At 42.1% G+C, this 11,618-nt stretch overlaps 1 protein-coding gene across 2 annotated transcripts in view; it reads right to left on the bottom strand.

The window, feature by feature from the left end:
* Positions 1-1,355: 1,355 nt before the first annotated feature.
* Positions 1,356-11,618, bottom strand: part of RTN4IP1 (reticulon 4 interacting protein 1) — a 41,435-nt gene continuing 31,172 nt past the window's right edge. For both annotated transcript variants that reach the window (XM_077289632.1, XM_077289633.1), the window contains exon 9: positions 1,356-1,497. In XM_077289632.1, the coding sequence (XP_077145747.1) occupies positions 1,378-1,497 (120 nt within the window). In that variant the 3' untranslated portion in view covers positions 1,356-1,377. The remainder of the gene's footprint in view (positions 1,498-11,618) is intronic.

Below are 11,618 nucleotides of genomic sequence, written 5' to 3'. Positions count from 1 at the left end.
CCCTAAAAATACAAAACTAAACTGGCACGCTAAAGCAAGCCTTTGTACAGCATGACAGAGAAAGTTTTCAGAAAAGAGCAACACCGATCAATTTTTTTTGTACATAGTTAACATTTTATTTAAACCACTAAAATAATTAAAAGCTGTCAATATTTTCTATTGTGGTAATCACACTTGAGTTGGAGAGTCATGTTGCTGTATAATGAAAACTAAAAACCCCCAAAACAATGGTAGAATTGCATTTTTTCACCTCGTTTACATTTGCTTTCCTGTTTTCAGTACTATACGTGGTAAAATGAATAGTTTCATTTTAAACTACAAATTGATACAAAAAAAACATGCCCTTATATGGCTAAGTTGTTGTAAAAAACAGTTATGGCTTTTGGAAGAAGGGGAGGAAAAAAATAAATTGCAAAAATTATAATTGGCTATCTCCTTATCTTGGAAATCAAGACCTGAATAGGATGTTCATGGGACCATAAACTGAATTGGCAATTAATTCTTAACTACGCCTTTATTTTTAGTGATCAGAGGTAGCAGTGCACGAAACCTTACCAATGAACACAAGCAAATTTCTTCATTACTGATATTTAATTTAATTTATTTATTTTACTCAAAGGCAACATTTCCACAAATTATCTCCACTGCATACCTCCTGCAGCTGAAATTCCCACAGTGATATAATTTAGACGTAGATAAGCCCCCGATGCAACCTGAAAGATAAGAAACAAAAGATAGATTATACTCACCCAGGGGTGGTCCCGATGCGGTCCGAGTCCGATGGGTGTCGCGGTCCGAGTCCGATGGGTGTCGCGGTCCGGGTCCGATGGGTGTCGCGGTCCGGGTCAGGCGCTTCCCATCTTCATACGATGTCGTCCTCTTCTTTGCTTCCTGTCGTGGCTCTTGCGAAGGCATACTTTGTCTGCCCTGTTGAGGGCAGCATAAAGTACTGCAGTGCGCAGGGCCTCTCTGACCTTTCCCGACACCTGCGCACTGCAGTAACTTTGCTCTGCCCTCAACAGGGCAGATAAAGTATGCCTGCGCAAGAGCCGTGACAGGAAGCAAAGAAGAGGATGACATTGTATGAAGATGGGAGACGCCGGCCCTGAAATGCACCGGGACCGCCCCTGATTATGTTTAATTGGATTTTTCAGGGCCCACGTGAGTCTATCCTAAGAGATTTCTGGATTTTGAACTCATAATCCCAAAAGTATTTTTATATTTAGGCACATCATTTAACCTACTTACCATAACATTCTGATACTCATATTGGACAGAATTTAAAATCGGGCAAAAGATCACAAATTAGAAGACATCACTGACTCCATGCAAACAAAAAGCCATGCAGAAAAAAATGGAGGAAGTATAAAATGTTTTTTATTTTTTAGGATCAACAACTTGGATGACAGTCTTTCCTCTAGCATGTCCTGCTTCCAACTTTTTGAAGGCTTTAGGAATAGTAGTAAATGGAAGTACTTCTTCAATTACAGGACGTATCTGAAAAAAAGGAAAATGGCTTCTGATTTACATGGAGTAGTAAATGCAAATGCTATAGGTTAATTTATTTTCCAACTCGTTATACAAAAATCACAATACAAAATAATAGTAAAATAAAACAAACTGAAAAAACTATTCGTGTGTTTCTTCAGTATTTTTATTTTACAAATATTGAAGAAACTACATTTCCTCATACACATTCCACAGCATAGAATCATGACAACTCAACTTCTTTTCAGCCCACACCAAAATATAGGTCCAGATTCAAAGATATTACGCTAGAATTCTGACATAAATGGCTTTGAAAAGTTAGAAAAATTTTGCCAAAGCAGAGTTGTGCAAAACTTTCCACGATATTCGGCATTTTCACTCATGTATTTCCTAGGTCTGCCAAAATGGTTGGTGCGGGTAGTAGGCATGAAGATACAGCTGTTCTAAATCAGGACAAGCTATGGCATTCCTTAGAAATATCATATTACTCCATTTCCTTTACTGGAGTAAGATTTGTGGTGAGGCACTCAAAAATGCCCACATCGTTGGAAAAGAATGGAGTATTTGGGAAAAACAAAAAAAAAATACTCGGGGGAGCAGAGGGCGAAAAATAAAGTACAAAATTTCCCACTTTTCACCTGGTGAAAGGTCCTCTTTAAATCTGACCCGAGTCTCAAAATCAGATAGATTGTAGGTTTGCAGAAGAGCATGAGGCTAGACGTATCCCGTATTTTAAAGAACCTTTGAAGCCATCCCTTACTTTTACATAATTTTTTCCAATGATACAGCTTTGTTTTGTAACTTCCACATAGAAACCCATCAGTCTTTCTATCTCCCATCTTTTTAATGACCGTTGCTTTGCAAGCAAAAAATAAGGTCTGATGAAGAATACAGTCCTCACGATAAAGCCATATTGACTCATGCAGAAAATCTAGTAGGCAGATATCTGGTGTCTGGCTGTTGATTTCTCTAACACTTATCCCCAAAATTGCCCCAATGCCATGTGCCAGAAATTGACACTAGGCATCATATAGCGGTGACATCTGTTCTGGCACAATCTCCCCATTTTTTGTAGCCGTGAAGGTGAAAGGCAGTGTTGGTGGAGGTTATAAACCTGCGCCACCTTGTTAATCATGTACTACAGTATGGTAGCCACACAATGGCTGTCGAAGGTGGGTGCTCTATGGTAGATTTTAATGTAGACATAAGAAGGTAACACCAGGACTCCAACTCAAGATGAAATATATAAGCATTTATTGTATTTCATCAGCAAAAGAGGTCTGTGCGCAAACATATCGGTCACATGAACTTGTTCACGGCCTAGGAAGATAGAGACTGCTGCAAGCTGAAACGTTGCGACCGAAACCCTGCCCGATTTGCACACAGACCTCTTTTGCCAATGAAATGAAACACTTAGGCTACTTTCACACTAGCGTCGGGAACAACCCGTCGCTGTGCGTCGGGCCGACGTTCCCGACGCTAGCGTGGTCTCCGCCGCACAACGGGGGCAGCGGATGCATTTTTCCCACGCATCCGCTGCCCCATTGTGAGGTGCGGGGAAGTGCGGGGAGGTGGGGGCGGAGTTCCGGCCGCGCATTCGCGGTCGGAAAAAGCGGACCGTCGGGAGCAAAAAACGTTACATGTAACGTTTTTTTCTCCCGACGGTCCGCTACCACACGCCCAAGCGTCGCAAAACGGACGCGACGTTTGGCAATGCGTCGCAAATGCGTCGCTAATGTTAGTCTATGACGAAAAAACGTATCCAGCAAGAACTTTTGCTGGATGCGTATTTTCGGCAAAACGACGCATTTGCGACGTATTGCAGTTAACGCTAGTGTGAAAGTAGCCTTAAATCACCGCTCCAGTATTTTTTTATTTTACCGCTGGAGTAGTGCATTAAATGTAAGTCCCCTCCTCCAGTCTGATACTCACCTTCTGGTGTTTTCATCTGTTTTCTTCTCCGCTCCAGTCAGTCTCCGGAGAAAAGTGACCTGCCTGCAGCTCCAGTGTTTGAGCTTCGTGGGTCACTTTTCAATATAAGTCCATGGGAGTCTCGTTCTGGCTCTCATAGAGGTGTATTGAAAGCTTGTGACATAGCTTCTCACGTCTGGCAACTCAGAAGCTACGTCACAAGAAGGCGCTGTGGGACCGGAGCGGCGGCGAAAAACAGCAAAGATGCTGTAGAGTGAGTATATGACCGGGGCAGGGGACTTACATTTGAACCACCAATCCAGCGCTGAACCCTTTTACCTTCCTAGGTCTACCTTCTTAATCATGGTACTGATACTGTATAGTAAGTACGGAAATATTGGACAGTGACAGGCTGCTTCTGTCTTCAGTCATATCATCAACAAACACTAGCGATCCAGTGCCATTGGAAGCCATGCATGCCCATGTGATCACACTGCCTCCACCATGTTTTACAGAGGATGTGGTGCACTTTGGATCATAAGCTGTTCAAAGCCTTCTCCATACTTTTTTCTTCCCATCTTTCTATTACAGGTTGATCTTTGTATCATTTGTCAAAAAAATGCTTTTCCAGAGCAGGGCTGGCTTGTTTAGAAGTTTTTTTGGCAGTCTAATCTGGCCTCTTTATAATGTAGATTAACCTCTTCACCCCAGAGCCTGTTTGCACCTTCATGACCAGTCCAAATTTTACAAATATGACCAGTGTCACTTTATGAGGTAATAACTCTGGAACACTTTAACGCATCCCACTGATTTGGAGACTGTTTTTTTGAGACATATTGTCATGATAGTGGTAAAATTTATTCGATATGACTTATGTTCATTTGCGGGGAAAAAAAATTGGAAATTTGGCAAAAAACTGGAAAATGTTTCAATCTTTTAATTTGTATGCCCTTAAATGAGAAACTTACCGTATTTTTCCGACCATAAGACGCACTTTTTTTCCTCCAAATTTGGGAGGAAAGTGTGGGTGCGTCTTATGGTACGGATGTAGCATGTGGGGAGTGGGGCAGCAGTGAGTGGGATCGCACTGTTATCCCACTTCAGGATGTCCCCGCTGCCCGGAATCGCTGGGAAAACCATGTGGTCCCGATGATTAAGTGCAGTGACTATTCATTAGCGGCTCCCCGCCCACCGATCAGCTGAGCGGTGAGCCAGGAGCAGCAAATGAATACTGCACTTAAGCAGGGACACGCATGGCTTCCTCAGCGCTGATTGCTGCAGCAGCTAGGGAGATTTGTGTGTCCTGGGAGGAGGCAGCAGCAGCAGCAGGGGCCAGAGCGGAGAGGAGATCGCTGTATACCTGCCTGCCATGCCTGGATGCCGAGTGCTGTGCACAAACAGGACCTGTGTGATGTCAGGAGTGGGCGGGCTGGAGCATCACATGGCAGCTCAGAGCCCTCCCTCTTCTTGACATCATCACAGGTCCTTCAGGCTCTCCACTAGAATCTGCTGGCTTCCTCAAAACCTGTGCTGTGGAGAGGCAACAAGAGGGAGGGCTCTGTGTGCAGTCATGGGATGCTTTTACCTCACCACAGGCTGGCTGGCTGCCACAATTAAGAGGTTAGTCTTTACAATACAAAATAAAGCACTCTGCCACTCCTTTGGTGAACTATAACTCCCAGCATGTCATAGGATCTGCAGGACATGCTGGGAGTTATAGTTCTCCCATGGGATTTTAAAGCAGCACTCCAGTGTTATTTTGCAGTGCTGGAGTGGTGATTTCAATATAAGCCATGTTCCCCCTTTCTTATACTCACCCTCCAGCATCTTCATATAGTACTGTACAGACACCACACTGGTCCTGCAGCTTCCAACATAATAACATACTATTATATGTAATAACACCACATATAATAGTATGTTATTTATGTTATTAAATATTTTACCACATTTTTTGCTTCAAATATTTTTTTTCCCTTTTTTCCACCTCTAAAACCTGGGTGCGCCTTATAATCCAGTGCGTCTTATAGTCCGAAAAATACGGTATGTCACACAAAATAGTCAATAAATAACATTTCCCACGTGTCTACTTTACATCAGCACACTTTTTGAAACATTTTTTATTTAATTAGAAGGGTTAAAAGTTAACAAGTGATTACTCATTTTTACTACAACCCAAATTTTTCTATTTTCACAAGGGTAACAGGAGAAAATGGACCCCAAAATTTGTTTTAAAATTTCTCCCGAGTAAGCCCATACAGTGGGGCAAAAAAGTATTTAGTCAGTCAGCAATAGTGCAAGTTCCACCACATAAAAAGATGAGAGGCGTCTGTAATTTACATCATAGGTAGACCTCAACTATGGGAGACAAACTGAGAAAAAAAAATCCAGAAAATCACATTGTCTGTTTTTTTATCATTTTATTTGCATATTATGGTGGAAAATAAGTACAAATCTTGATTGTTTGTTTCTGACCAAATACTTATTTTCCACCATAATATGCAAATAAAATGATAAAAAAAAACAGACAATGTGATTTTCTGGATTTTTTTTTCTCAGTTTGTCTCCCATAGTTGAGGTCTACCTATGATGTAAATTACAGACGCCTCTCATCTTTTTAAGTGGTGGAACTTGCACTATTGCTGACTGACTAAATAGTTTTTTGCCCCACTGTATACGGGGGAAAATTACTGTTTGGTCACACGGTAGGGTTCGGAAGGGAAGAAGCGCCATTTGACTTTTGGAGCGCAAAATTGGCCGGAATCATTAACGGATACCATGTCGTGTTTGAAGAGCCCCTGATGTGGGGGGATTTCCACTGTTTAGGAACAAGTGACCCCATTTTGGAAACTAGACCCATACCCCCACCAAGGAATTTATCTAGATGTGTGAGGATCACCTTGAAACCACAGGTACTTCACAGAAGTTTACAACGTTGATCTATGAAAGTGAAAAAAATATATATATTTTTCCCCACAAAAATGTTGTTTTAGCCCCCAATTTTCTCATTTTCACAAGGGTAGCCGTAGAAAATGGACCCCAAAATGCGTTGTGAAATTTGTTCTGAGTATACCTATACCCAATATGTGGTCAAAATACTTTTGAGGCACAGTGTAAAGCTAACAAGAAAATAAGTGCAATATTGGATTTCAGATTTTGCTGGACTCGTTTAAGGGTGCCATGTCACATTTGGCAGAGCCCCAGAGATGCCAGAACAGCAGAACCCATCAGAAGTAACCTCATTTTACAAACTACATCTCTAAATGAATTCAACTAGGGGTGCAGTGATCATATTGACACTACAGGTGTGTTACAGAATGTTATATCAAAATAATTACATTTCTACCACCAAAATTTAGTTTTAGCCTCAGATTTTACATTTTCACACTGGAAAAAGGGTAAAAATGGAACTAAAATGTGTCCCACAATTTCTGCTGAATGTACAAATACTCTATATGTGACTGTACAGTACTGCTTAGCCATATGGAGAGACTAGAGAGGGATAGAGTGCTATTTGCCTCCTGGGTCGCATGTTTTCCTAGAATAGTTTTCGGACTCCATATAAAGAGCCCGTAAGTGATAGAAGAGCAGAATCTCCCCCATCCCCCAAGCAACCCCATTTTGGAAATTATACCTCTTTGGGAATTTATCTACAGGTGTAGTGACGATTTTGACTCCATGGGTTTTTTTCAGATACAAGCAGCAGTAGATGTTGCGGAGTAAAAATTGCAAAATCAGCCATTGTAGTGCCCAGTAAGTTGTAGTCACCAGTACGTTGTAGTGCCCCGTACCAGGGCCGGACTGGCCATCGGGCACTTCTGGCAAATGCCAGAAGGGCCGGTGGCAGTAGTGGGCCGCTCGCCAGCGCCGACTCCCCCCAGCGCCGCCACATTCAAGTATACCGGCGTCTACCGGTACAGTTGAATGCAATGATGGAGGAGAGAGCGTCTGCTGACGCTCCCTCTCCCATCATTCCCCGCTTTGCCTCTGACACTGCGGGTGCGTGATGACGTCATATCATCACGTACCTGCTGTGTGTTGGGCGGGCAGACTGCAGCTGCTGAGACCGGAGCCGGAAGCAGCGTGGGGCACGAGGAGAGGTGAGTGCTTTTTTTTTGTTTGTTTTTTTTAAATATATCAATGAGTGATAACTGGATTGTGGGGGCTGTATTACATTCTATGGGGTTGTGCTGTATTACATTCTATGGGGGGGGGTTATTACATTCTATGGGGGCTGCCTGCATTACATTCTATGGGGGCTGGCTGCATTGCATTCTATGGGGTCTAACTGAATTATTCTATGGGGGCTGGCTGCATTACATTCTATGGGGGCTGGCTGCATTACATTCTATGGGGGCTGGCTGCATTACATTCTATGGGGGCTGGCTGCATTACATTCTATGGGGGCTGGCTGCATTACATTCTATTGGGGGGCTGTATTACATACTATGGGGGGGCTGTATTTTATTCTATGGGGGCTGTATTATATTCTATGGGGAGCTGTATTACATTCTATGGGGAGCTGCATTACATTCTATGGGGTGCTGTATTATATTCTATGGAGGCTGTATTATATTCTATGGGGGGGCTGTATTACATTCTCTGGGGGCTACATTATATTCTATGGGGAGCTGCAATATACTATATGAGGAGCGCTGCATTGTATTCTATGGAGGGGCTACATTATATTCTATGAGGGGGCTACCATATATTATATATGCAGGGGCTGCGTTATACTATATGAGGGGGCGGCATTATATTCTCTGGGGGGTTACATTATACTCGGGGCTACAGTATATTCTGTGAGGTGGCTACATTATACTCTGGGGTGGCATCATACTATATGTGGGCTGCATTATACTGTATCGAGGACTATGGGGAATGCATTATACTATATGAAGAACTATGGGGTGCACTATACTATGGGAAGTGAATTGTACTACATGGATAACAATGGCGGGGCATTATACTATATGGAGTATGGAGTACTATGAGGAATGTAATATACTATTTGGAGGACTGTGGCAGTACATTATACTATATGGAGGACGGAGGAGTGTATTATACTATATGGAGGAATTGCAGTGTATTTTAATATATGGAGGACTATGACAAGTGTATTATAATATATGGAGGACTGAGGAGTGTATTATACTATATGGAGGACAGAGGAGTGTATTATACTACATGAAGGACTATGAGGAGTATATTACACTATATGGAGGAGTGTATTATAATATATGGAGGACTGTGGTGCACATTATAATATATGGAGGACTATGGGATGTATTATACTAAACAAGCAAAATGCTGCCTATTCATCGAGTGATTGGATTGTTTATGTGGGAACAGAAATCCTTGTTCTCAGCAGGACATCGCCGGTGTAAACTGTAGTTGTGCTGCTGATAACATGATACTGTATGGGGACAGATTGATCTAACTGTGATTGTTCTGTTCTTTCTCAGTTGGTGTAAAGAGGCCGGGAAACAAGCGAACGACTTCAGTATTGTCGATCACACTCGTTTAGCGGCCTGAGATCAGTGCATGTAAATACAACAGAAATGCTTCGCAGGGAGATGAGGCAAGGATGATGACAGTTGTAGTTAGCACCCGGCGCCTGGGAATGGCGCTAACTCAACTGCTTTGCCCAGCCGCCAGAGCATTTCATTCTGGTATGTGTAATGACTTTTAGGGTTGATGTCAGCTGCGTAATGTCAGCTGCTATCAATCCCTGGTGTAAGTAATGGAGAGGTGTCTATCAGACACTCCCAGTACTAGCCCAGACCTGGCGAGACCCAGCGACTCTGAAGAGCGGTGACGGTAGTAACAATACCGCTCTTCACAGTCGCCGAGCTCAGCGCAACACCCGGAATATCTGAAGAGCGGTGACGTTACTGATGTCACCGCTCTTCAGAGTCACCGGGTTTTGTGCTGTGCAGCGGAACCAAAAGTGGCTGTAGGCAAAGTTTATGGAGCGTCAGAATGAGGTTCCATAGCCTTTGGTCATCTCAATCCCTTTATTATCTACGAGATCCAGTTATGTAGGTAAAGTAGCGGCTTTTCTTGGTACTGCAACTAAAAGCAATAAATAGGACTGAGCTGTAATGCTGGATACAGCTGTAATTATGTTATATGTTACACTCCCGTCACTTCTTGTAACCTACAAGTGCACAAAGATTTTATACAGTCACCATGTGACAAGTGGGCCTGTGTAACTTCAAATGCCAGGGCTGAATTTTAGTCCCAGTCTGGCCCTGCCCCGTACCGTATGCCTAGCTCATGCTTGTGGACACATGCACCCTGTAAATTAGGAGGGATCTTATCGATACCGAAATGTAAAACATGTGGATGCTAAATGTGGTTTAGACACACTGGGGCTCAGAAGGCAGGGGGCATTTGGGAATGCAGAATTTGCTGAATTGCTTTTGGGGGGTGAGGAGTCATTTCACTTTTTCAGAGACTTTGCACTTTTAGTAAAGTGGAAGCCACCTATATTTACATTAACAGATGACAAACTTGAGTTGGGGCTTTCTTTTTTTTGTGGATTGAGTTGTAGCTTTTATTGGGAACATTTTACATAAAGTTTGGGATCATATTTACGCTGTGCTCTAGGCTAAGCACTTACTTTGGGGTATCCACCTAAATCTTTGAGTGAATTAATTTCAGATTAAACCCCTGAGGGATCCATTCACTATAATGAGGCAGCAGAGTTACTCTGGACTCTGTCTGGCCGCTGTTCAGCTTTTTCCTTCTTTTCAGAAGTGCACAAAACTGTGGCAGATAGCACTTTTATGCACCCCTAAAAAGGTGGATACTGTCAGATCACAGGTCAGACTGTGTCCACAATGCCTCCATCTGCCTCATTATAGGGAATCTTCCGCCGGGAGTTCTGTCTGAATCACAAATTTCAAAGATTGGGTAAATCTGGGTACATGCTCAGTGTAGAGCGCAGGATAAATGTGCTGAGCCTTACTGCGATCTTTGGGAGGCAAAATGAACAAAAACAACAAGTGAAGATTTGGTTTTATTCATTTTTTACGCCCTTCCTCGTGTGGTATAAGTGATACGATGACGATTTTTTGGGACACTGCGATTACAGAGATGCCAGATTTATATAGTTTTTTTATGCTTGACGCTTTTTATTAAAAATGCAAGTTTTTTCATCCTCATATATTGAGAGCTACAGTATAATTTTATCATATTTCTGCCGACAGAGTCATATTAGGGCTTGTTTTTTGTGAGTTGACGTATTTAATGGTACCATTTTCGGGCAAATGAGATTTTTTGATAACTTTCTATTCTGATTTTTGGGAGGCAGAATGAACGAAAACCAGCAATTCAGGATTTTTTTTTTTTTAAATACTATTCCGCGAGTGGTAAATTTGATAAGGCAGCTTTATTCTTCAGGTCAGTACGACCACGGAGATACCACATTTACATTTTTTTATGTTTTGTAGCTTTAACACAAAAATTATTTTATAGAAAAAAATAATTATTTTTGCATTGCTTTATCCTGAAAGCTCGAAGTTTTTTTATTTTTTTGCTGATGGAGCTTTAGGACTGCTTTTTTTTGAGGGACAAGATGGCATTTTCAGCGGTACCATATTTATTTATATTCGTCTTTTTGATCGCGTTTTATTCCACTTTTTGTTCAACGGTATGATGATAAAGCATTGTTTTTTATTTTTTTATGGTGTACACTAAAGGAGTTAAGTAGTGGGACAGTTTGATAGGTCAGGTCGTTCCAGGTGCGGCGATACCAAATATGTGTACTTATTGTTTATATTTCTTTTCCATAAAAATATTTATTTATGGGTATAATATTTTTTGATATATTTGTACAATTTTTTAAAGCTTTTTTTTTTGTCATTTTTTTCTTTGTCCCACTATGGGACTTTCATTTTTTGCTGGATGATTGCTTGCATACCATAGAAATGCAGCAGCGCTGCACTGACAGACAAAGCTGATCATGTGCGGAGCATGATCAAGCAACTTTGCTAGCTCTGGTGACCGGGATGTTGTAATGACGAGGTTGGGTCACCATGGCAACGATCGGGACCATGCAATAATGTCGCGGGGTCTCCGATCCAAGGGCCCCTGCCTGCTCCCAAAATGCTCTCGAGTTTGATTGTAGCATTTAAAAGGTTAAAGTGCAGGGAGTGGTGCTGGGTGTCAACTGTCAGAATCAGCTTGCACCTCGCGGCGATCACACACACAGC

Source organism: Ranitomeya variabilis, chromosome 2 (genome assembly GCF_051348905.1).
Source record: "Ranitomeya variabilis isolate aRanVar5 chromosome 2, aRanVar5.hap1, whole genome shotgun sequence".
Taxonomy (NCBI): Eukaryota; Metazoa; Chordata; class Amphibia; order Anura; family Dendrobatidae; genus Ranitomeya; species Ranitomeya variabilis.
This window is presented reverse-complemented; position numbering and strand designations above follow the sequence as displayed.